This window comes from Oxyura jamaicensis, chromosome 3, assembly GCF_011077185.1.
Source record: "Oxyura jamaicensis isolate SHBP4307 breed ruddy duck chromosome 3, BPBGC_Ojam_1.0, whole genome shotgun sequence".
NCBI lineage: Eukaryota > Metazoa > Chordata > Aves > Anseriformes > Anatidae > Oxyura > Oxyura jamaicensis.
In genome coordinates this window covers 48,100,858-48,128,243 of record NC_048895.1, presented here as the reverse complement: position 1 = coordinate 48,128,243, position 27,386 = coordinate 48,100,858, and the positions used below count along the sequence as shown (strand labels likewise).

At 38.0% G+C, this 27,386-nt stretch overlaps 1 protein-coding gene across 1 annotated transcript; it reads right to left on the bottom strand.

Moving 5' to 3' along the window:
• Nucleotides 1-373: 373 nt before the first annotated feature.
• On the bottom strand, nt 374-26,767 carry PLG (plasminogen). The gene is made up of 19 exons (XM_035321407.1): nt 26,630-26,767; nt 23,738-23,873; nt 21,185-21,291; nt 15,909-16,023; nt 14,939-15,078; nt 13,728-13,848; nt 13,485-13,603; nt 12,556-12,718; nt 11,830-11,960; nt 10,894-11,059; nt 9,934-10,100; nt 8,900-9,048; nt 6,304-6,397; nt 4,693-4,813; nt 3,855-3,929; nt 3,348-3,488; nt 2,905-3,011; nt 1,818-1,963; nt 374-632 (listed from the first exon to the last, which is right to left on the bottom strand). The coding sequence occupies exons 1-19, from the start codon at nt 26,676-26,678 to the stop codon at nt 471-473; spliced, it is 2,409 nt and encodes an 802-aa protein (XP_035177298.1). The 5' UTR covers nt 26,679-26,767; the 3' UTR covers nt 374-470.
• Between the last annotated feature and the right edge of the window lie 619 nt (nt 26,768-27,386).

Genomic DNA, 27,386 nt, shown 5'->3' with positions numbered 1-27,386 from the left:
AAAACTTCACAGGCATAAAAGACAAGTACATTGAGTTCCTTCTTTGTTTTGTATCACTGGATTGGTAAAAGGATGAAACAACTCATAGAAAATGAGAAGTATTCTACTTTTTTTTCCCTTGCTTGAGATAAGACATCTTGGAAAATTCAATCTTAGAAGAAAAGTCATTGTAGAGTCTCATATAAGATTGAAATGCAGGTGTCCAGTTGCAGTTGATGTTTTTTTGACAAGTATTTCAAAGGTGGGTAGGTCTATTGTCAAACATATCAAACCACAGAATATATAGAAGGAGGGTAACACACCATCAATTGGGTTTCTTGGCAATAAACATTAACTTATAGCAATTTTAAATGGATGATCATATTTATTTCACTTTTTAAAGGAATGATTGTAGCTTTAATATTGCACTTGGAATCTTGTATTTCTAATGTGCATACTGCTTTCCAGGAGAGGGCAGTCCATACCCAGTATCAGTTGTTTTCCATTATGCTCTTAATCCAAGGAATATAATTAGAAACTCGAACATAAACTCCAGGTTTCATGGGCTGGGCACAGCCAAGGCCCCAGGAGGTAACTCCATGTTGGACAAATTTATCTTGGTCTAGACAGACTAGAGGTCCTCCACTGTCCCCCTAAACAGAGTGAGAAAGAACAGGATGAAAGACCAGTTTGAAAAGAGTGGCACTCTTACAGGAGGCACAGAAATAGAAATATCTCTTGCATGAGAGGTCTTCACACGTTATAAGAAAGCACTGGAGCTTTAGCCAGAAAGGAGCTTTCTAACACATGTTGTAAAGTTATCTCTTCTTGTTAACTCTTCTTGTCAACTAATGTCAACATTTATTTTTTAAATAATGCTATTTGGTGAGAAGGAATCTTATTGCCTTTAGTAACTGTTAATTTGTCCTTCCTTCCTCAGTCTCTCCTCTGAGGTATTTATGGCTTCACGGTCAGAGACCAAGTGAGTGCATGCATTCAAGACATATTTCTTAAGACGTGAATTCACATCCCTCAATGGCCTGCTTGACCATCACCGTACTTGTGTATAGGGTAGCTGTGCTGTGTTGGCAGTGATATTGACTTGCTTACAAGGCAATCTGGTGGTTTTGGACTTCTTTCCAGAGCCATCTCTAGCTTTTCAGGGAGGAAAAATGTCCATTTTGACTCAGTATGTTAAGCATTTCTAAGCCTTTTAATGCATTTAAATAAACCCAAGAACTAAATTTCAAAACACAGTATACTGGAGAAGCCTTCATGCTGTGCTTGTGAGATATTACGAGCTATTGCCAACCATATTCTTCCTTTTTAGCAAAAGGGAAGTTCAGCGTGAAGATTGCTTCCCATGGAATGACTTGCACAGGCATTGACTCTTGGGAACCAGTTGTTCCTTTGGCCTTTGGTATGCCTAAATGGCAGACTCCACTCTACTGATCCTTTATTGCTACCTGGGATGACTCTGATTGTTAACTGAGCTAGCTTTAGTATTGGAGTTAGTCTAACTGAGACGAACAAAGTGGTTTGGAAAAAACATCAGATCATTAGTCATTCTAGGCTGGTTTCCATACACGTGGCTCAGGCTGCCATGTATTTCTATGTGCTTTGTAGTTCAGAAATATCTGAAAAATTACCTGCTCTACTTCCAAGCAGCAGATGAAGGAGCACGGAAAGAATAGAATCCACATGCATTTTTCAGCTCTTAAACCAGGTGGTGTGGCAACATCCTGAGGCTAATTTTAAGCCTCTTAAGCACAGAAGGCAATGCACTATTTGATCTGAAAACGTTTACAATAAAAACTGATACTCACAGAATTTCTTACCTGGCAGCTATCTGTGCCTCCATGAATATTCCCAGCACAGAGTTCATGATTTTTGACTTTCCCATTCAAAAATTCAGGGCGGTTGCATATTTTATTCTCAATTACAGGGAAACCTGTTTCTTTTAAGTAGCCATCACCACCAGTTCCTTTGCAAATAAACAATATATATTAAAATAATAATAATAAAAAAAACAGCACGATGAATGACAAAGGTAAATGAGCATCTCTGCAAAACAACATTGTGATAGGAATAACCAGTAAAATAAGTGTAGTGTTTATGCACTATGCACGTACTTTCCATGCATAACAGAATGATTCCAAAATCAGTAAGTGTTATCAGCATCATGGCACTTATAATCCTCTACCACTCACCAAAATCCACATTGCACTGCTTGCCCTTACTGCTCTCTATCAGTAAATCCATACAGATTCAGTACCTACAGTATCTGGGGGAATCATTCCCAAGCCATTTTATTTGTCACTATCTGAGAATTTCTCTCTGTGGAAGAAAGCAGGTAGGAAGTAAGCAGTTGAAAATGGCATGATGGGCAGAAGCAAGGAGGCAGAGAAGATAAGATGCTCTTCTCAGACAAGACAAAGTAGGAGGTGTGAAAATGTGAACATGTTTATATTTGAGTGAGACCTTCTGAACAAGGCTGGTTGGGAGAAAAATCACTGGAGAGAATGAGCAAACTCACTTAATGTGATTAAGAAATAACCTAAGTATAGAGAAACTTTCCTTCTGACTGTGTAGAAGAGTACTTTGGGGAAAAGCACAGTGGACTGAGAAATAAGAGTAAATATGCCCTTAGGTCTGATTCTTCTGTTTTAGTACCGGTTTAGGGAGTTTCAATTTATATCACTCTGAGTGATTTAGGAGAATCTACATCAGGAGACATTGGAAAGAAAAGCAGTACCTGATGAATTGTGATGAAGCATCATAGAATTATAGAATTATCTAGGTTGGAAAATATGGACACCTACAAGCTTTTTTTGAGCGTTTTTGGCACACAGTGAATGTATTTTGGACACAAGTATATACCAAGCTCCAAAAATATAGCTTTCAGGTGTGTTAATTCTGTCTCACCTTTTGTATCTCCCCAACCTGTCACATAGCACTCCTCTCTTCCTCCTAACACAGAATTTTCTTTAGGCAAGCAAACTGGAATTACATGATTATTGATGATTGCTGGGCTGAAAGAAACAAACAAAACACTCATTCAAAACCTCCTTCTACTCTGCTGCTTTCACCTTGCCTCACAACAGCTGGCACCAAGTGCATTGCCAGCCTGGGTCACCATCCCTAGCCATCCTCCCCTCCCAAAGCAGCCCCTTCCCTTTCTGAAGCCCTGCAACTGAATCACCTTGGTTTCCACTGGAGTTTCTGCAGAAAGGGAAGAAAGAGAGGGCCACAACAGGTAAAGAAATATACATTTCAGTGACACCCCCAACCAACCACTATTTAGTCAAAATAGAGGCACACGAAAACTGTCCTGTCAGAATGAAGGAACGCTTCAGGTGAAATGATACCTCTTCAGTTTTAGTAGAGCAATATCCACTCTGTGTGGCTCCTTGAACAATTTCTCAACATCTATTTTCTGCACTGATGGCTCTAATGCTCTTTCTTTGTGTAATCCAAGATATACTTTATATGCAGATGGCCGTGATGACCTATTGGAAATGATTGCACACAGTGAGCTGATGAATGCACACCCAGGATGTAGAACTCTTATGACACTGTTGGGAACATTCTATCAAAAGAAGAAAAGTAAAGCCAGCTTTGGCATAAATTTAGCTTTGCAATCCCTTATTATGGCCCACAAAATCAAAGATTGCTGGAGAAATTTATCACTTCTCATTCCTTGTTTTTCAGTCAAAACTTTGCTTTAATGAATGACGAATAGTCTTGGCTCAATTCTTGTATGTGCAAGCTGAGTAGAGAGACAGCTCAGGTTGGTTATTGGGCCCATTTTGTTTCTCCTCTTATTTTCTATCTCATATTACTGAATTCTGATGAAGACTACAATGGATACTTACTTTTCTAGGCAGTGAGCAGCAGTAAGAACCCACTGTGGGTCTATCAGAGTTCCCCCACAGAAATGCAGGCCAAAGCTGTAATAGAGCAGAAAGGCATGAAAAAGGGATAGGTTTAAGGGGGGCAAGTAAACTGTACATCACTGCAGTTCAACAGTCAATTCTTCTAGCACAGCCTTTACAAACTAAAGATCTTATTCTGCATTTTTATTAAGAATCAAACACTTTACTCTCCTTGAACAATCTTTCTTACAAGGACAATAGTGTTGTGTAAACATTTTTATGAAAACAGCTTTTATTATTATTATTATTATTAACCAGTGTTTTTATTACTGGAAAGCCTTATGTGCACAGATGTATACTTTTTTAGAGTTCATGGCTTTTATCCAGCTCTGATCCCAGTCAGAAAGCTTTGGAACTGGCCTTGATTCATAAGCAAGATCTGTAGTAGCCAAAATTCAAACTGTTTCCTCTCCTTGTAGGATACTGACTCTACAGCAGGATATAGTAACAGATTTAACTTCTTTCTTTCTTTTAGTGAAATAACAGCATTTTTCAAATTAGCAGTTGTGTCTATTCTATAGGTATTTGTCACACAAAAGGAGTATTCTTGGTTATCTAAATTACCTTCTAAAAGATTATCAAATAATCTAATTTAGAAGAAATAAGTAGCCTAATAAAGTTTATTTTCAACTTTTAGTTTAGAGGCATTTATGTCTTCTACAATTTTTAAATGCAAATTAAGTTTTCCCTTAGAGTGTTGCAACCATGTACAATAACATCCTGTGAGATGCAAAAGTTCCTTGATTGTAAAGTCTGGTGTAATGGGGAATGGCTATACCTTGTCCGGAGACTGATTTGCCAGGGCCAAGAGTGTGGATGTGAAATACACCCAGCAACAATCCTTTGAGCACACAACTTTTGTCTGAACTTGGATTTCCCACACTCATACTGAGTAGGAGCTACAGAATAAGGAAAGAAAAAAAGAAAAAAAAAATCCCTATGAGGAACTTTAGAGTATTTGCTATATATATTCACTCTGCACTCAGAAAACTAAAAGTTGAACCTCTTATACTTATCTCTTCAGGTTTTGATCTGCAGGTAGTTATATACTACATACCATCTATGTTTTGTTAGGTTACCTTCACCTGCAACACTTAAAAAAGTCTGGTAGTTTTTTTTCTCATATGCTTTTTGGTTTTCAGCAAAATACACGATTAAAACTCTAATGAGGTGGAAAAAAAGGAGTGGAGGGAAGAAGAAAACAGAAAGAATAAATAAATTCTCCCAACATCTTTTAATGTATTCTTACAAATTACAGCAATGCAAAAGTTGCAGAGCCAGCTGTATTCAAACTAAACTTAATGGTACAGCACATGAAATTCAAACCCTGTCTCTCTGGAAAAAAAAATCTGTCCACTCTTTTGTCAGGCTTCAGATGTCTCTGAACTATTCAAAAAATGGCAGATTTTATTTAGTCATGGAAAACTGACTCTTAACAACGTGGCATATAGATATGTTTTTGTCAGCAAAAGGAACTAAATAACAAAGCTGAAGGCAAAAGCATGGTTCCTCTGCTTTTTAAGTGAACAACAAAAAAAGTATTTTAAAAAGAAATTGGATCCTCAAAAAGAAGACAATAATCATGTGAAAATGCATTTTTCCCCAGCCCAACACTTTCAAGGCAGCAGGACTTTTATAGTTACGCTATGTGCAAATTAGAGATCATCTTATTCTTGTTTGTTCCATTTTGGGGTTTTGATCAGAGGTATGTAAACATATAAGCATGTTTTCTGTTGCTTGCAGCTGAGAGGATAAAGCATCAAGGAAGTCACCCTTGTTTTGAGTGGGAACTACTTCCTGGCCTGGCTTTTGCTGTGATGGACATGAAAGGACTTGAAATGCAGTAAAACATTATGACTATCTACATCATTACACCATCTCATTCAGAGTTCTGAACTGCTTTATTAAGAGTAAAAAAGACAAGGGAATTTGGTTAAATATTGGGGGTCAGAAGAAGGACAATCTGTTTTACATCCAGGTCAGAACCAGAGTCACAAGAGCAGGGGACGCAAAAATTTTGCTGAGATAAGAGTATCCCTTGTTCAGCCTGGCCACACACAGCTTATGACTCAGTTGTGCCAGGTGACCAAGCAGGAGCAGGGACAATTTCTGCAGAACAGCCATATCTTGAAATACCTGGCAAAACCCCCATGGGCTTCAGTGTGCTCCAGGAAAATCTTGTGCTCTGCTAGGGGAGTCTGAGGAGTAAGCACTACTCTTAAGAATTCAGACACTGGTTTCAAGCATTACTTCCCCACAGCCTTAATCTATCTAAAGCTATTTCGCTGTCTTAGAATAGTCTTTCAGATTAATCACTGAATGTTCTCCAGAGGTCATAAAAGATGGTCATATAAGAAAGAGAGACACTAGTCTTTAAAGGAATAATTACGGCACTTGGGAATGTCACAGTACTCCCAGGCTTTTCTTGGGTCTGTTGTGTAGCACCAAGGTCCATTCACATCTCCATCAGGATTCCTGCAATACTGTAACAAAGAATGAAGATACCAGCTATTAACAAGAAGAGGAAAAAAAAAATACCAATGCATGTTTCAGGATAAAATCAAATTAAATTTGGGAAATAAATTTCAATCCCTTCCTGATAAATGGTTTCTATTTCATTAAAAAAGTTTCACTTTTCTGTTTTCTCTGTGAGTTTTAAAAAAGATAGTAAAAACAAAATCTCTTTAACTGTCTTTTGGCAGCAAACTTCTCTAGAGCAAGCTTGGATTTCTGACCTCTCAAGAAATGTAGGAGATTTTGACCTAGATGTTTTCTAAAGCACAAAATTTTCTACTCCTACTTCCATTGTAGTTAGCAGGAACAGCAGTGTCAGCTCTGAGGTCTTTTCACACCCACTCTGTTTTCATGATTGTGGGGTAAGTAGGTATTGTGTAAAGTGATCTTGCACAACTTAGTGATGCCTATGAGTCCCAGGGGCAGGGGTGTAGTGTTCACCCACACGTAGGGTGTTGGGTTAGATGAATTACTGTGTAGGGTTCACAGGCTATGCTGACCTATTTCCACTCAGCACGGATACATCAACAGTTGCAAGCTATCACATGGAAGCATGTGAATTTAGGCAATGTCATCTCAAATCAAGTCCCACCATCTGCACATGCGTTTATTGACCACCCTAAAAGACAGCAAGCGAAACCACTTGGCCCTGCAGCAGCGTCTCACTCCTACAGGCTTAACACAATCCTGGTCTTCCAGAACATCTTCACCCTCTGTGCCCTGCCCAGAGCTAGCGTTCAGTAAGTAATGCAGAGAGGAGGGGAGAAGGGGTATAGACAGACACAGATTGCCACATTGCCCACAGAAGTTAGCAACAAGAAAACAGTTTGAACTCCTGGATTCTGATTTCCCATTGCAGTCTCCTCTCTATTTAAGAAATTCTACCAGATACTTTTCTAGTTGTAGAAGCGTGGTGGTTTTACCGTGCTAGGCAGCTGAACACCACAAATGCTCTCTCATTCCCCTCCCCAGATGAGGAGGGGGAGAAGTAAAGGAAAGAACAACTCAGGGGCTGAGATAAGGATAATTTAATTAAAAGGAAAAAAATATTAAGGAAATATTATTATTAATTGAACAATTCAACTAAAGGGAAAAAATGGAAAGGAGAAAAGAGAGGGGGAAAGGGAATAACAGAACAAAACAAGTAAAGGCTATGTGGAAGTGCAGAGGAAAGAAATTACTCTCTACTTCCCACAAATGAGCGATGCTTGACCACATCCTTGAAGCAGGGCCTCAACGCACGTAGCTGGGAGGACAGACGTTTTCGCAACGAGAGCCCACCCCTCCCCTCTTCTTCCTTTTTTCACCTTTTATTGCTGAGTGTGACATCGTATGGTATGGAATATCCCTTTGGTTGGTTTAGGTCAGCTGCCCTGCTGATGTTTCTTTCTCACTTTTTTTTTGCCCACTCCCCAGGAGGGTCAGAGAGAGTCCTGATGCTGTGCCAGCACTGCTCAGCAGCAGACACAGCACCGGTGTGATACCACTGCTGTTCTAGCTACAAGTGCAGAGCGCAGCACTGCATGGGATGCTGCAGGGAAAGTTAACATCCCAGCCAGACCCAGTACAAGAAGAAACTATACTCTGAATTATAACCCATGCCTTAGAAAAAAGGAGAGGATAATTGCTTCCCTTCTACAAGAGTCCCTACTAATTACTCTATGCAAGAGCCAAAAGGTTATGGAGAGCAGCTTTTCATAGAGCATTCCTCCAATCTGAGCTGGAATTCAATACAGGCTATGTGATGCTATCAGAGAAATGGCTAAAACAAGCCCTAAAGTTGTGTACCTGGAAAAAAACAAAACAAAACAGAACAAACAAACAAAAAACCGCAAGCTGCCAACATCAAGCAAGCTCTTTATATCACATTCACAGCTAGCCACAACATACAGCTGGAAACATAAGATCTTTTAATTGGTACACATGTTAAGACTAGAGATGAAGTTTAGAGATGGAGAATGAGGTACAGAATGGGTCAGAAGCATGTATATCCTTGCATGATAGGCTGCAGCAAGTTGGAGGGCTTTGTAGGGGGAGGGAACTAGTAAAGGCTTAGGGCTGCAATCCATCATGTATATATATATCTTAAGGAACTTGGACTGAACATTGAACCCCCCACATCTCACCTGTCACTCTTGCTACTGAAACCTATGACCCTGGTGTATTTTTTGGCAGAGGAGGCAGAGGTACTGCCCACAGACCAACTCCAGATAGTCCTCAGCAGTGGCAAGAAGCAAATACTGATCTGAAGCCCTTTGACTATGCTGCAAAAGTATTTGATGTTGCTGCTGGGATCTCTGTGTGTTCCAATGAAGAACAGACTGCTCATGTCAACACAAATTAATGTGATCAGGTTCTTGGACAGAACTGAGGAAAACAAATCAATTTACCTGGCATGAAATGCTTGCTCAAGGGCCATGACAAAGAGGAAATGCTCAATGACAGCAAGTATTAAATGAGCAACTGCTTACATTGTTACCCAGGTCTGCTTCTGGATGAGTCAAGGGAGTGAAATAGTCGTGGCTGTGTGGTCTCTGAGACCTCCAATCTTGACAAGTCCTGCCCCTTGCAGTTTTCGCGATTGTGCCACGATAATCTTTACCATTTCCATTAATACATTCTGGGAAGAAAAAGGAAATGACCGTTAACGATTGTCAGCTGCGAGCTATTGGGCCACATCCATTCTTGATGGTTGTATAGCAGAAATAAATTTGAGGAAATGTTATTAGGACTTAGAAGTCCTACTTAATATGTGTATATGGAAAGAAGGACAAAGTAGTGTCAATGGTCTCTGGCAGTCACATTCTAATTTGCTTGCATTTGTGAAGCTTTCTTCATGATTATGAAAGTTATAAATCAAAGATGTTAGATTCAGCTGACCCCTCCTGACTCCAGAAGCCAGGACCACAAAGGCCATGCACTCATGAAGTCTTTTCCTTATAGGCACTGATACCTGTTCATCAACATGTTTTACAGTATGTAAAAGGCAGTAATACATAGTCAGCCAAAATTATTAGTTTTCAAGCTGAAAAACAGAACAGAATAAAAAATGAAAGCTGGATACAACAAAGTTCTATCTGAACTGAATTCAAAAGGTCAGCTGTTGTCTGGTGGGAAATGGAGCCCTGGAGATATGAATGCATGGCACAGGAAAAGATATTATTAGAACAATTTCCAGTAAAATGCCATGACCTCCATATTTGTTGTCACTGCTAGTAGACCTCCCACCGGAGTGTAGAGACGACCAGCTATTTGTTTCCTTCTGTTTTCAATATTGCCTGATATCATAGATGAAAGATCCTATATTAATCTAAAATTGAATACAGAAACTATCCTATAAAATCCTACAGGAAAGTTCATTAAGTGATGACAGTGGATAAGGTATTATATTAAATTCTGTAATTGTTTAGAATTCTCTTTCATTCTCACTAAATTCTATGACTTTTGCATAAAAAGCAACTTGCTTTTTACTGTTATTCCTGAGGGGAGCAGAAAGTATTCTCACCAGGATCTGGTTTCAGAGTTGTCTGAGGAGGTTTTGGTAGAGTGATTTGTAAATTGTCATCACACTTCTTCAGGTTGCAGTACTCCCATCTCACACCTGGGTCAGTGGTGTAGCACCACGGCCGGCTATCAGCATCTGGGTTTCTGCAATAATTCTGCTTCAGGTCCCTACAAATGCAAGCATATCGTATGCCCATCCATGCCGCAGGTCTGAGAAGAACTTGAAAGAATATTTTAGAAAGCAGGACCGGAACAGAGATAGCGTATATTTCTTAACATGTGAAATGTCTAACAAATATCTTATTTCCAGCATAAAGAAATCAAGAAAAAAGTAATAATTTTGAAATTAAAACTTAATTATGAAAGAAAATTTAATTATGATAAGTACTTATTCACTGTTGAAGGCATATAGTACTAATACTGTTTACAAATCCAGGTCAGTAAATGCAGATATGTATACTAAAATTCCAATTCTTTTTGCTTTTCTAAATATTGTAATAGCTCTTAGGAAGACATATCTTTTTAAATTTCAAAATAAATAAATACTAAGTGTTAGGAATAAGAAAGTCACTCATCCATTCCACAAAGCTCTAATGAACTGCAGACTAGGAAGCAAAGACTTAAACTCAGGAATAAACTAATGTATAGAAATAGTTTGTTTCAGTGTAAGGGAAAGATTATGAAAACTTTTAATTTGTTTAAAAGCAATATAGAAACTGTTAGTTAACAGTCTAAAGCATACTAGTGACAACTGTGTTTTGTTTCAAGATGATATTAAAAGATAATCTTTCCACATTAAAAAAAAAGAAAAAAGAAAAAAGAAAAAAAGGAAGGAATGATTTTTATCAAGTATGCTCCCTTGCCAACTTTAAAATCACTGTTGTGTAAAGGTGCTAAAAATAAAAATGTGTTTGTGAGTGGTCATTCATGAAGGAAACATGGAAATGGGAAATACACATACGCATTTGGGAACTTGTCTGACGTTTTATTGTGACGGTGTGGTGACATTGAGTTCCAGGCTTGACATTTCTTTCCTGTGACAGTGAAAGACATTGTGCCACGATAACTCACACCATTGCCTTGATAGCACTCCTCAGTAATTTGAGCTTGCTCAGGCCCATCAACAGCTGTAGTGAATAACAGAAAAACTTCCCTTGAATCTTTATACTTGGATATTTATATGTGAACACAGAAAGCCAACAGAAGACAGCAAGCCAGAATACTTCACTGACTGCCACTGCATGCTCCCTGTAACAACATCTTTCTCAAACTCTAGATCAAAAAGAAGACTTCCAAAATGTTTGTGAAATTTCATGATATGCCAGATTTAAAGCACTTGTACATCAATTTTACTGTCACATATGCATATTTATTTCAGCTAATGATAAAATATTCACACATGGATCAAGATTTCTCCAGACTAGGGGGATGTCTGTGACTACCACACATCTGCACATGAAATAAGCCTACTTTCTGTAAGGTGAATATCCTTTTGATTGCTTTTAATGAAGCCTAGGTACAGTGCTCATAAATTACCTTAGGTTTTGCTTTGAACTCAGTTTGTAATGAACTTGCATGTAAAGCTAATTAAGTTTTCCATGAAATATTTAAAATTTAGAAGTGGAGAGAACCACCATCCAGTAAAAGACAAATACCTCTGTTACTGGTATTTTTCCCCAGCTGGGTCAGTAAGTGGCTTAATACTTTCTCTGCACTTCTCCACCAGACTGAACATACCAGCCCAGGCTCCACACCAGGCTCAGGAATTCAACTACTAGATAACATTACTGAGAGTTACAGCAATAATACAACTCAGCAGAGGGCCACCTAAGTTTTTTTGCAATAAAACTCAGCAACACTTCACTTCCCTACTGCAGATGTCTCCCATTGTTCTTACCAGCAGTGTCTTGCTCTACCCCATCACAGGAGGGAATGGTGCAGTATTCCCACCGAGCAGTACTGTTGGTGGTGTAACACCATGGCATCTTCTCACCATCAGGGTTTCTACAGTAGTTTTCCTCTAAATTCCTGAAACAGAAAACGTGGCTAAGAAAAGCCTCTCGTGGAAACCTGATAAAGGTTATGAACAAGGAGGAAATGTATCTTGCTGCCCAGTTTACTGCTATATTTACATCTGGGTAACTGCTATAGGCATTTACCGATGCCATTTACTAGATGAATTATTGCAATGCACTGACATTTTGGATGTGCTAAACCAGACACCTGCTGGATGGGTAGATGATTTGAGGATTGTACTTCATGTAGTACTTTGAGGCCAAGAACAGTGCAGGAGAAACATAGAGTGAAAGTATCTAGCCATAAGCAAATATCATAATAATTACTTTCTTATTTTACATAGTCTTGCTCAAGCAACAATACAGTAAAAGGATGAACTGAAGAGGGAAAAAGATAATTAAGCAGAACTTTAAAGTCACAAGAAAACATGCTAGGACCCAAAACCAAGAAGTGAATAAAAAGAGGAAAACGTGTGAAAAAAAACAACTGAAAAGATGATTGGCACTGGTGTAGCTTGAAGACTCTGCAACGCAGTTGGAGAAAAATGAAGTCATTCTGTGCCTTGATACTTCTCATGGGCAGCGAATACAGGAGAGGTTTCACTTACTTGCAGGGATAGTTTTCAGGCGTGCGAGCATGTCTGTGAGGAGATTGAGCACTCCAGTGCTGACAGGTATTTCCTGATTCGGTAACAGATATCGTGCCTCGATAGTCGTCTCCTCTTCCTGATAGGCACTGACGTCCTGGTGCAGGTTCTGGTGGGGGTGTTGCTATTGCAGAGATAAACGCAGAGTTTTACTAGGTCAGATTTATAGCTTTTTTTTCAGGTAAGGTTTAAAGACCAAAATGTTTGGTAAGTCCAAAATGTACAGAAAATATCTAAAAATATTTTATTATTTTTTCTGTCTTTAATTTTAACATTTTCACAAACAGCCACATGGTCCCTTAGCTGCAGCCAGGAAACAACACAACAAAGTGTTAACAGCCCCATCAGAACACAGCTGGAAACTGAGCAAATGGTAATACTGTGAAGAAAATTGGGGTGAAAGTGGCACATCAGATAGAGGTGTTGGTGCAAACATAAAAGAGGTGTACTTTAACTGGTGAGAGTTAGGGGCGACAAGGATGAGGTCTGGTGAGAAGTCCCAGGGAAAAGTATGGTGGCAAGGCCAGGCCTTCATGGGAAAAGGAAATTGAACCAGAAGTGAAAAACAAACAAACAACCAAAAAACAAACACAAAAGTTTTTCAGAAAGAATGAAACTATCATCAAAAAGGGAACACGGAAGGAATACCTATGACAGAAATCTCTACGCTCAGAAGAGCTATCAAAGGCTCGTTTCAAGGTAATTTATTTATTTATTTATTTATTCTTACTTTCCTGTTTCTTGGGTTAAAAGTCAGTGTTTCTTATTCTTTCCTCTTTTTGGGGGGGTAGGGTGGGGGTGGCTCTTCTGTTTGTTCTAGCTCTTTGCACCCCCCCAAACAGAAGGTGTCTAGATGGATTTGTGTCTAGAACTCTATAAGTCAGACTCACTGCAACGAGGAACGTTACAAAATTCCCAGCGTTTATTCGGGTTGGTAGTGAAACACCAGGGCCGGGGTTCACCATCAGGATTACGGCAATAATTCATCTTCAGATCCTTCTCCGGAAAACTGAACAGGAAAAAAAATAAGTAGTAAAGTCACTAATGGCTAGCTCTAACAATTAGCCTGTCCGGGGCAGAGTGATCTTCAGGCCACCTTGATGATAAACGTCTCATCACAGAGTCTGACTCACTTTTCAGGGAGGTATCCGTGAGAGTGAGGTTGCTGGGAGTCCCAGCGCTGGCACTCAAGTCCAGATGCTGTTGTTGCAACTACTCCATGATAGTTTTCTCCACTGCAGTGCATGCACTCCACTGTAGGAACAAGGCAGAGAGAAGACAACAGAAACAGAAATTTCCTGAGAACTGATCCATAAACATTCACACGCACCTCAATTGACAATCTAGAGTCTAATCAGACCCCATGGCTGAAAGTCAGCCTTTTTTGGCAAAGTAAAAGCTTATTTTTCTAGGTAAGCTGACTTCAATTTGTTGATTACTTTTAGAGTATTCCATTTAAAAAATACACTACAGACTATAGTTCTTAGAAGAGATGAACTAATACTACTGAGTTATAATTGAAAATCTGTGCCTTGCTCCTATCATGTTTTGAGAGTCTTTTGGTATCTTTGTGGTTGCTGTTGAAAACCTTTATGTAAATTTCCAGGCTGAACTAACCTCAAATTTGGAACAAATCCTCAATTAAAAATAAAAGTATCATGTGAAATGTGTTTATTTGATTCGTGTCAGTATGGAACAATGCTAGGGCCGCATGATGAAATATAAACTCCTATTTAAGAAAAAGAGAGTGATTAGTGTACATAGTTCTTGTATCATAGAAAGGAACAATCCAGCAATTTGTGTAAATAGAGGGTTTGAAGGGCGAACATTGAGACTCTAGTCTGGGAGGTAAGAGGACCAAGGATTTTTTTAGGAAACTGCAGACTTTTGCATGGGACGCTGCGCAAGCCTCTGCTAACTAGCAAAGAGATCCACCAAATAAGGAGAAAGGGGGAGTTGATGGACGACCGAAGGACAAAGCCTGGGAGGAAGACTACGAGCCTTCAGCACAAGAGACCCCCAGAAAGACCACCAGAGACTGATAGGCATGCGTCCAGGGAGGGTTTGGATTCCGGGAACTAATTATAATAACCCTGCCTTTTCTAGGAATAGTGATGAATATGTATTAGTCTAGGAGCATAAAAATCAACCACCTGATGTAACAGGTGTGCGTCCTGGTAGAGCAGAGACTCCCGGTGCACCCAGCGCTGTTTGCTTGCCTCTATTCACTTAATAAATCACAAAAATCCTATCTGGGACTCAATCATTTATCACAATCAGAATAACTTCACTGTCTTGAACACATCTTCCAAAAGGGGGTAAAAATTTGTATACATATCCTGACCTTCACACTCTGGGATGTTACAGTAATCAAATCTGGTATTAGGATCTGTTGTGTAACACCAGGGTCCCTTTTCATCATTATCAGGGTTTCTGCAGTAATTTTCTTCCAGGCCTGCATTAGGGTGTTTTTCAGGTGTGTAACTGAAAAAGAATTAAAACGGGATTAGAGAATATGGGAAATATCCCAATTGTTCATTTGAGGACTCTAAAAATGAAATCTGTATTTGATGACCATTATGAAGATGTCATTCATTAGAAGTCTCCTAACAGCTACCGTGTGCCTTAACTGAAGGGTTACCAGTGCCATGGCTGTAGAATTCAGGAAATGTGTTGTTTTTAAGGCCAGCAAAGTCTTTAATACTTGCATTCACTCCAGCTATCCAGTTTCCAATATTTTTTGCTCAGCCAAGGTACTTTTTAATACAGAGAAAATTCTCCTTTGGCACACGTTCCAAGGAGATACTATGAGAAGTACTTTGCTGAAATGTGAGAGCTCTCTCTGACCTGAATACTGTGCTATGTCAGTAGGTGGTTGCTAAGTAAACCTGGTTGGTTGGTTGTTTTTCATTAAAAATAATAAATACTGCCTTGTTGATTGTCTATGAATTCACTGATAGAACAATGTACTCTGTCTAATTATATACTTTCAGCCAGGAAAAGAAATTGCCCTGCTGAGATTAATGAAAAATTCTTATTTCAGCAGAACCTACAGATTCCCTGTCTATCATTTTGCTCATGTAATGACTACAAAATTAAATGCAACTGCCAAGACTGAAAAAGTCCTCTTTGATCATGCAGCCCCAGTTGCAGGTGTCTGTATTCCAATTCAGATTAAAGAAGGAAATTATTGTAGGAAATTATTTTATAAAACTTGAACACCAAATGCGTTGCTTATAAGACTACTCAGCACATATAAATGGCTTAGCAAAATTTCAGAAAAACATGAAAATACAAATATGAAAAGGCCATACTTAGGTTTATGGGGTGTACTATCAGCCCAGTTCTGGCATGGCACACCCTTCTGAGTTTTGGCTTCTGTTCCTCTGTAATTCACCCCTTTTCCCTCCTTGCATTCTAGAAGATAAACTGAAATGAAACATACATAATTAATCAGTATCATCACATGTCCATTGGAATTTAGCATATACAGAATCAATGTTTTCATTAAAGTTCACCATATCATGAATGAGATTTAATTAATTTGTTATATTATATTCAAATTCAAGACAAAATACAAGATAAAATGGACAGTTGGTTGAAAGTGCACATTATACATGTTTTTGTACCCTTAGCTTTCAAAACTTAGTAGTCCCTTCATAAAAAAAAAAAAAAAAAAGAAAAAAGAAAAAGGAGAGAAAGAATTAGTAATGAAACCCTGTCATTATAATAGTCAAAGGGAGTATTAATATTGACATCAGCCTGATGTTTGCATTGGTATCCTTGAAAATATTAAATTCTTTAAAATTATTAACCTTTACATAAAATTAGACCTGAAATCTTGAGGTGGTCATTTTTTTTTCTTTTTTTCTTTTTTTCTTTTTTTTTTTTTTTTTCCTGGAAGGAGGAGGGAGCAACCACAAATCCGCTGCAACCTTTAAGATTTCCCTGGGGAATCTGAACAACCATCTTTCCAAGCAAAGAGCTGATGACTGTGACATGAGAGCTGGCATGCAAGCAGTGGCTCTGCCACGGCACAGCAGAATGAAGTTAGATGTCTGCAAGTTCCCTTGGAGCTTCTGCATATGCAGTTTAGGGAGAGTCACTGCCAGGCAGTATGTCTTCTAGCTTGGAGAATTAAGCAGGTAACTCAATAGCTTCTCTGCCCAAAGTGGTGGGTTACATGACCTGGGTTAGCAGCAGGAGTGACTTCAAGTATTCCTGGCTCCCCACTGCATCTTCTTTTCCCAAGGCTTCGTCATAGCACCTGCACTGCTGCATTAGTGCAACTGTTGACAGGGTCATGCTGTTAACAAGACCTAGCATGAAAGAAAACTTCCAAAAAAGCCTCACAGACTATAGTGATAAAATATCCTCAGTGACGTTATGGGGAAAAAAATGCAAAAGGTGAGGAATATCAGGCATCCATAGCAAAGCAGAACTTCAAAGCCTCATAAATTTTCCCTAACACTGATTAGTGCACAATTTTTCCAAATTGTACTCTGTGCAGAACCCATTATTAAAATTAATGTATAAAAAAAAGTGTCATAAAAAGTATCTGTTTCAAGCCTGGTCCACAGTGCAGACCCATGCAGTCTCAGGGCTTGTATATTCACTGTCTCTGAGTTGAGAATAATGTCAAATGTCAACTTTGTTCTCTTCTCAAACTGCCAGTAAAGGTTAAATGGCAAAATTTATCAATAACCCCCCCCCCGACTTCCCCCAAGTCCAAACATGCTGGCAATGAGATTCCCAAATTTTTCTTAGTGCAATTACCTTTTGTATTTATTAACAGATGAAATAAATAATTTTTATTAGTCACTTATTCGTTTAAAGATAAGCTTCATGAAGCATTTTTACTTTAAAAATATAGATTGAGTTGAAACAACAACCTATATATATTTTTCTTTTTTTCTTTCTTTTTTTTTTTTCCTTTTATTTTTATTTTTTTTCACCAGGAACTACGGCATTCTTCACATTTCCCCCCATTCAACATTTTTCTATACACAGGGTATATTTCATCATCCAGTTCCTCCCTTCTAGCTGCAATAAAGCAACTTCTCTTTTAGGTTGTGACCTGGCTTGTCTCAATGTCTTTAAGCAACATCCAAATCAGATATTTGTGGAGATCCAGTTTTGCAACAGCTTTTCTCATCATTTGTTATACCAAAGGTGATGTACAAGCACAAGATTAGCATACACCTGCAGAAAGACTGTCATTTTACACTGATCTGCCTTAACAAAAGTGAAAAGAACTGACACTTGATTCTGAAAATAGTTCCAGATCTTCTGTGGGCTGACAGGTAGTTTAGAACTAGATTTATGAGGCTACCTTTAGGCCTATCTTCACTTCAATGTATGTATATGGGCAAGTTTACTCTAGAAAATTTAGCTGGAAGCCATTTGGAACCCTCAAACAGTTTTGCAATAAATTAACATTAAAAACCTGAATAACTGAACATTGAATCAGTCAAACACTGGCTCTTTCTGTTTGCATAAACTTTTGACCGTTTATATAACCTTTAAGTTTCTTTCTGTCTGATGACAAATAACTAACTTTGATCCCCAAACTCAACCCATGTTCCCTTGGGTTAACTATTTACAAACAGGCATGTGCATAGCAATTCTCAAACACTAGATTTAATTCTTATTACTCTTTCTATAACCCAGAGAAGATTAAATTCCTGTTCTATACCACATGTCATAGGAAAAATAATTCTGCAAATTCTGTGATTAATAAAAATAATAATAATAAAGGCTTCAGCAATCATATTGCAAAAATATCTGGGCATGTGATAGGAATTTCCTTGAAGTACCTGTATGGCAGCAGGTCCTAGGGACAGTGATATGGTCTGCCTAGGTAAAAGCTACATTTTCTTTTGTGTTCCATCACAGCTGATTAAAACTATGTTATCATTAGAATGGACACATAATTAAGATCCTCTGGAATGAAGAGATGAGCAACAGAGAAACCATCTGACACATACACACTAAGGGCTATATTAACATATTATCTAATATCTCAAAACTATCCAAGAAAGGATGTTTCACAGCTTTTTCCACAGCTTTACTGTACTTATGTGTATATACACAGACATGCATATATATATGCATAGTCAGGACTTTATTATGCTTTGTATGAATCTTGGACATGTCCCCCATCAGTAACCAAAAACTCATAAACCAGAAAACAGAACAACTGAAATGAAGCACATCTTTGCTTTCTGTGGGTTGATGTGCATTTTTTTTTGTCATTCCAGCTCAGTAGAACTGCCGTTCTTTACATCTCTACTGCTGTGGTTTTTCTCTTTTTGAAGAAACTAAAATCCATGCCTATTATCACTGAAAGATACCATAACAGAATATGTCTGAATATTGCAGGACTGTCATCCAGGTTCTAATGCCAGTGAATCCAAATGATGTCTCAAAAATGATAGGGTAAGCCAGAATCACAGTCTTTTGATCACAATACTGAAACAAAATCACTAAGCAGTATTTCAAAGTAAGTTATTTGTTCAGTTTTTGAATTTTCTTACTTGCCAATAGATCCATTCTGTTTTCTTTCTACAATACGAACTGCAGCAGATTGTTTAGTATTATTTAATCATGGTTCGGGGAAATTCCCACCAGCTTCTGGTGCTATAATAAATACATCTTATGTTCAAAGCATTAAATTATCTATCAGTTATATATACAAAAAGGGAAACTGGCTATGGGCTTTAGAGCTTTATCTCTAGTTATTGCAGATGGGTAAAAATAAATTCTCTGCCAGAAAAAAATAATTCCTATATTGATCTGACAATTTAAAACATCAAAGATTTTCAAGCCAGACAGTGAGTTAATAAAGGTAACTGAATATTACATTTTTTATTTTTTAACTATAGTAGTTCTACTAACTATACTAAATATAGTAGTTCTGGGAGTTCTCCCTGAGGAGTCAAAACTGAATTATGAGTTGACATTAAAGTCAGAGAAAAAATCAAACATCTGCTCAAAGATTATAAAAACATAAGAAAAAATACCTAGAATCATGTAAAATATTAGCCTGAAAAGGATCCTCATAGGTTTTGGCCCAAACCCCCATTCAGCTGGATGAGGGCTTTGTGCAGTCAGTACCTGTAGGAGTGGAGGCTCCACAGCCTCTCTGGGCAATGTGGTCCAGTGCTTTCCCACCCTCCTGTGAGAACTTTTATCCACCATATCTGAATACAATTTCATATGGATACTCATTTTTAACCCAGATAAAGTTATTAAATTACTGCATAAAATCTTACATGAGCTAATCACATAACATTACCTTATTTTTTGAGGCTTTGCAAATCAACAGAGGAGTAAGAATGCAGTTTGGTGGAGCAAATTGATATTTACAGTCTAGTTATTGTGAGTCTTGACTTTTGCTAAGAAACTGGCTTATTGAGACCACTGGATGATTTGCACCACCTGAGAGACCAGTTCATTTCCTTTCTTTGTTGAAGGACCATATCCATTTTACCTGCCATAGTTTCCAATTTCTGAACATTCTCAAATGTATTAATATATTTTTTAAAAGTTACAAGTTGACAAATGGTGAAATGCAATGATGGCAAAGTCATTTAACAGAGGGCATCACTGATTCTATTAAAAGGTTAAATGATTATCTCATGTCTGGTTGATCGGTAAGGTTATTTTTGGTGTATTATTAAGTCAGAGAATGATACAATGAAACATATTACATTAAAAATGAAATACATTCCTTCTTCCCTCTATATAGCAAGAGATCAGTGCTTGATTATATAAGTCAAAAATAGTCTTAGAACCTAATCATTTGTTTGCCTGTGGCATAAGGTGATAGATTTTTTTAAAGAGATGATAAAAAAATTGGATAGTTGCCATTTCTTAAAGATAGACTTACTATTTGCCAGATAGAATAGGAAATCAAATGCACTGTAGTAAAACAAACAAACAAAAAAAGACAACACTGAAAAAAATATATATATATACAAAAGAAGAATCCAAAATACCACATCAATTAATTATATCATATACATGAATAATTCTGAGAATGCATGAAAGTAAAATAAAATTGATTTGAGTACCCTTGAGGTAAACTGTGACTATTTTAGAGGTGCATGTGAAATTATTTGGTAGTTTCTGCCAGTTTTTCACTGGGCAAAGGTGTGTCTTAGAAATCATTGCCAGCGCAAGTAGCTCTTACTTGTACCCTCAGCAGAGACAGAGAAGATGGTAGTGGAAGAGAACATAGGTTAGTGGCAGGTTTAAAAGGTGAGAAGGGACCCTTATGCATCTCCTTTACTTCTAGCACTATCTGTGTTCTCAGAGCAACAGTGTTTTTTTTTTGTTTGTTTTTTTTGTGTCCCGTGGATCCCCAGAATTTAGGGAAGAAGGAAGTTGCTGAAGCACTCTGTGCTGAAGCACAGATAAAAAGTTGGCACTTCCTTTTCCAGCAACGTGCTAGAAACCTGGTATTAGATAAAGGCTGATCTATACACTTTGTGTGACTCAGTGAGGATGTGGCCCTTGATACAATAGTGTTATGTTAGTCTCACTCAAAAGGATATCTCAGAGAAATAATATCAAAACGTAAACTTACGTCTTTTTTCATAAAGAACTGCATTTGTTCTTCTGAATATCACTGCTGTTTTGGTGTTCTCAGCCAATGTAAAACACTGTTGGTCTTTACTGGTGAATAAGAAGGCCCTGTTGAAATTAAAAGGAGGGAGCAAAGTAAGAAACAGTAATTGAATATGTGCATTATTTTCCTGATCACCCTTTCTAGTATTCAGTTATCATTTTGGAAGCACGGCACTTCAGCAATATTTAAGATCCAGCCACTGTTTCACAAATCACTTAGTATCCCAGATCCCATTTGCAGTGGTGATTTGACTCCTGAGTCTCCATATCAAAGTTAGGTTGAAAGGGAGCTATATGAAGAAATCATGTCTAGGGTAAAACAAAACAAAACAAAAAATCCCACCAACATTTATAATGTGCCAGAAATGCCAGAAAACATGTCGAAGAGGATACATGCACAAAGGACCTTGATCTTGTTTCAAAAATATTAGTGTTCATTCAAGAAGCAGAATATTCTACAGTATTCAGCAGTTACCAAGGAACAGGCGAAACACAACAAACCAACAGCATAAATTACCTTGTGATAAATGTTTTAGGTCATCATTACTTGAAGCAATGTAAGCACTTTGGAAAACACAGCTATTTGTTCAGTAAGTGTCAAGGCTGTTAAGTCCACAAAACTAGAGAAGATGGTGTAACCTTTACAACTGTATCCAAGGAAAACTCCTGGGAGGTTAAGTAATTTCTGTTGTTGATTTTACTGAACCAATGAAGAGCAATAGAAACATGGCGTTAAGCAGGCAGGTCTACACTAGGAAATTAAACAATGAAAAAACTGCTCTGTATCCCTGAGATCAACTGGCATGGTCCAGGTATGCCTGTACTTCTCAATCCGCACAGCCTCTTCCCAGAGGAGTATGATCACATATGACCTTCCTGCTGAGTCCATGAGTTCTCTGAGAAGTACTGGTTGTTCTAGGTCAAACTGAACTCAGTTCTTTCCCCTGTTCCAAGCTGAGCTCTCAGTAATGCTAAATTTACATTAGGGTTGTAGCTTAAAAGCATGGTCCAACACTCAGCTAAGGCAGAAGTACAAGACTGAAGTATTGGCCTGCATTCATTGGTCTGAAGCACTGAGATGGCAGTACTGGCCTGGTCTTGAAGTTCTGCTGAACATTTACCTTTCTTCCCCCAGATTCTTCCCTGCCAGATAGCACCTGTTCTCTACTGATCTTAAGAGATCTCACAATTAATCCGGGAGGCAAGGACAAAACACCCTAAAGTCATTCTGCTGTCAGGTGATGGACCTGAGGTAGAGGCTATGGACCTGAGGTAGAATCTAAGGAATGATACTGAGCCCAAAAGGGAGCAATAATTCCTTACAAATTGTAAATATATAATCTTAACATAGACTCCCATCCTCTCTGCCTTCATTCCTACCTGCCTGAGCTAAGTACTACTGAAGATTTGCCTTCTCTGTGTGGTTTTCAGAGAGGGGAGTCAGATCAAAGGGATTAAGTGATACTTTATGCTGTCAGCAAACCTCTGACAAAATAATCCTTTAGGGTTATTACATCTCTTTAAAATAAGCATAATTTTCCCTTTTGCTGTCAGGTCCTCACCTTTTTCAGATTTAAAACACAAAGTTATAAAACACATGAAGCAGTCAGAACCAGAGTATCCCTGAATGATAAAAACCTGAAAAAGAACCAAGTGCTGGAAAGCGTGCTGCAGACAGTCAATATTCTGAGTTCAAAAAGATATCCTGCAGAAGTGGTAGACCAAGGACTAATGATGATTAGAAGAGAAAACCTCCCTGCCTCACTTGGGAGGAAGGCCTCCCACTGCAGTCACGGTTCTCTCTACTCATTGCTCCAGTTGCCTGCTTTACAGCTGAAATAAAATGAATGGGCTCCTGAAGCTGAGGTGTGGAAGGCTCAGAAGCCTTAGGTTCAAAGCAAGAGGCTCTGCTAAGACAAGATCCTGGGTGAAAGCTGGTGGTATAGACTGGTTAACATCTTTCATCCCTCCTAATTCCCTGGTCCTTGTTAAATGCAAATACAGAGAGAGTGCTTGGCCAGAAAAATGACTTAGGTTTAGATGCCTGTCTCCTTCTCACAGTAAATAGAAGTTACCCAAGTCCAAATTCTAGTAAAATTCAGAATAATGAATGTGTCTTCAGGATAATATGTACGGCAATGAGCATGAGAAATGTGAATATTGCTGCCATAGATTCCCAAGCAATTATTTATGACTGTATTGCAAAAGGAATATGAGTCCTAATGAAACCATGTCAAGCTGGTTTTCAGCATGTGAAGCTATACATCAAGAGATAATAATATTTTCCAATAAAAACCTGACATAATTTTCTTAACCGTTTTCTGTTTGTCTTCATCCATGTCTCTCAGGCATTGACTTCCTATATGCCTTCCGTTTTTCCAACAAACCTCAGAAGAACACACTCCTAGGATATTCCTCTCAAGTTCAGTCAATAAAGTAGACTACTCAATCATCTGTACATGTGCATATTTCCACCATCTGAAACATGTATATAGGAACCAGCAGAAATTACCTGCAAGTGAATTTAGTTTCAGTTTCACACTGCTCCGCACATTCTTCTTTAGTATTTGTCTTATAAAGTTGCTTCTTTGGGTTAAGCAGCCAAGCTCCTTCTGTTCTCACATAGCTGTCTAGTATGTTTCCTTGCACTAAAAGGAAAAAGAAAGAAAGAGGTAATGTGAATGCAGAAATGATTAATTTCAAACCTCCATGTTTAATTCTTTGTCATCTTGGTGAGACATTTATTTAGTTACGGTAAGAAATCAGTTAATGATAACATTAACTGACTAATAAATTAAAAAAGACTTTTCATGCCTGATATGGTGAAGGGTGGTGTCACTGAAAACCCAGTGGAAAGCAAGACAAAGATGTGGCTTAAGTAGTGCTTTGTGTAATTTAAAAGTCATTGAAAGTAACACAAACCTAATGTATAAAGTGAAGAGAACAAAGAAAAGTGACAAAAAGAAAGTAGTGTGTTTTCACAGACATAAAGAATATGTTGGTTGTCCATACTTTGGAGAAAGCACAGAAGTGGGACTCAGGAAGGATATGAAGGTGTTGTCCATGGCTGATCTCTACCCATATAGTACCATTTCAGTATTATCAGTCACACCATAGTTAACTTTGTTCAAATTCTCTTGCAAGAAATGTGCCATCATTTTGGGGTTATCACTGTAGTCATGTTCAGTTAATCATTTATTTATTTATTTATTTATTTATTTATTTTAAATAAGTCTGTATTTGATCTTACCTAATTATTAAGGTAGCAGATGTTGCCCTCTATTGCAATGAAAGAACACAGGACAATAAACCAGTAAATAAATTAATCTTACAGCTTCTGAGCTACAGCTGCATGATCCATATATGTGATACTAAAAGGTAGTCTTGTGTGAATAAATGAAAACCAAAAATGCTCATATAAAATCCTTTGTAAAGGAGTTTGCCATTTAGTGGTTTTGTTATTGGTAGTGGTGATTTTTTTATTATTATTATTATTTTTTGTTGTTGTTGGTTGGTTGGTTTGGTTTGGTTTGTTTTTCCTATTGCAGCTATGCAATTTCTGAACGTTTTGCTATAGTTGACCAGACTATGACTTTCATGACTCAGAGCTGCAGGGTCACAGAGTTGCAGGAGTCTTGTGATATTTTTTTACAGTTTTTTTATTGGATGAGCATATGATTCTAATGATAAGCATTTGGCTCTGACAGTTATCCATTCTGCATGGTTTCAACCCCAAACAGGCATTTGGCCTACAGTCTTTGCAGCACACCCCAGTCCTGCCCTGTGCGCTTTTCTGTGTTCTGATTTATACAGTTGAAGAACAAAAGGCAAACAGGCTATGAATCATACCCTTGACTCCCCTTCATGAGTGACAGATATGATAAAGAAGAGGAACTTTTTTCTTCATCATCTTCTAACCCTTTTCCTTCTGAGCCATTGCCCAATGGCAGCAGGATGGGGAGAAGGCAGTCTCCTCCCGCTCGGACCTATAGCCTCTGATCAAGAAACTTTGCAGGGCTATTTAGTTATGCCCTTGATACTGAGGAAATTTATTTCAGGCAACTACTTCACCCTTCCCTAAGAAATGCTCTTCTGTAGTATGAAACAGGCTGACATGCCTCCTGGTCCAATTAAATTCCTTCACCTGGCTGCTAATTCAGCCTGCAGTTGAGTATTGCTCTTTCTGATAATTTTGCATCTACAATATAGAGTTGACAACATGGACATAAGAGCTAGACTATACTTCCTCTCATACCACTGCAAATCCAAAGAAGTTACCAGATGTTTATTTTTTTTGTATGTATGCCAGGAGACAGTTTGGCACTAAGAGGTGACAGTTTAACAGAGTGCATGAAAGAAAAGCATAGTTAAAAATAAAATGAAGATAAAGTGGAAAAGGATACAATACAAATTCATGTGACAGGCACAGGAATTACTGATTCCACTAGGTATTTTAAAACAAAAATGACATTTAGATGAAGTCAATTGTGAATGAAAACATTCAACTGGGTTAAAAAAATAAAATGTCACAGTGGTGCTATAATGCTCTCCACAACATCAAGAAATTCAGGTGAAGAATTGAAGAATTCCCTCTATCGTGTAGCTTCCTTGCAACCTTAACTCTGTTCTGTTTTGACACTTTGGCATAGTATTGTCATAATAATTACAAAATTTATTTTTTTAATATATTGATCGGATCATAACTTGGTGGGAAAAATATCTATTTTTCCATTTTCTGCTACGTCAGGGAACAACACTTTAAGAAAACAATGAAACTACATGCAACTAGAATAAAAATGTGATACATATTCTTGCTACCATTTTCCCAAAGTCTATGGAAAAATACTATATTTTCCACCTTCTTTTATACTTCTTACTTATTTGAGAAGTGTATTTGATTTGAATTAGGGTGTTTTTGAAAAACGCAGTTTAGAAACTAGAGTTTAAAGATGATTGTTCTTAACATTAAACAGTATCTAGAATTTGTTATGCTGGGACTTGCCTTTAATATTTTCAGTTGCTAAAATTTATTCATACATTTTTCTAACTGTGACCCCTTTTATATTTCCCAATTACACAAGAAAAACACATATCCTTGTAGAAGGCAAATTGCCAAAGGTGCCACCATTTCTGGACATTCGGCATGTTGGCAAATGCTGGCCATTTGTTCCCATGCACACACCAAGGCTGTTGCTCTTCTCATGTCTCTAACAAACACACCAGAGCAACCACAGCTCTCCCTTTGTTCAACAGCAATTCTTGCTGGCCAGCAAGCCCCAAGCCCACCAGCATCCAGGTATGTGGTGACACGTGGGTTTGGGGATCCATCTTCACAATATGGAGCTTGCAAGCGTTTGGCCCCCATCTCACCCACACAAGTGGAAGGAAGACAAAGGACTCTTACCTGAGCTGAGCACAAAAAGAAAGAGCAAGGCAGCTTTGCTAATTCCCATTTTGGCCCAGCTGGCGGGTGCTGGAAGTTGTGTGTGTCGGTGCACAAAGTTTTATTGACTTGCACTGGAGTGAGGTGGCATCAAACAAACAGGGCAGGCAGATTAAGTTAATCATTCTCCCATGCTGTGACCCCCTTTGCTGTGGAGTGGACATTCAAACAACCTTGAATTGGATATATTACCAAATCAGGCTCAGACATTTGTATTATTGGATGCTGGGAAATGTGAAGGCACTTTCCTGTTTTGTGAGACATGTTTTTGTTCTCAAATTGGTTGGTCTCACTTTGCTAGAGAATAGTCAAGAACAATGTTGCTGGAAAGTATGGGAAATTGCTTGTGCAGGCAGAACTTGATTTTTTCCTAACACTAGAGTCCTGGTTGTAATTTCAGCCACGCACATTTATACTGGTGTGTAAGGACCAACTTCAATTTAATCTCAGGGTAAGCCCTTGGGGTAGTCTCAGGTTGTTACCAGATTGAGACAATATTTACACTTGAAAGATGGTTTAATATAACTTTTATTCCTTTTTTTTTTTTTTTTCCTTTTTTTTTTTTTCTTTTTAATCAAATAATTAATTCTCTCCTATGTTTCTTAGATTTTTATTTTTATTTTTTTGGTGGTGGTGGTTTTTTTTATGAGTAAGATTTAGATGTCATTTTGGTTCCATGCCTAGCATATCATAACTTCATGTTTAAAACCCATAGATA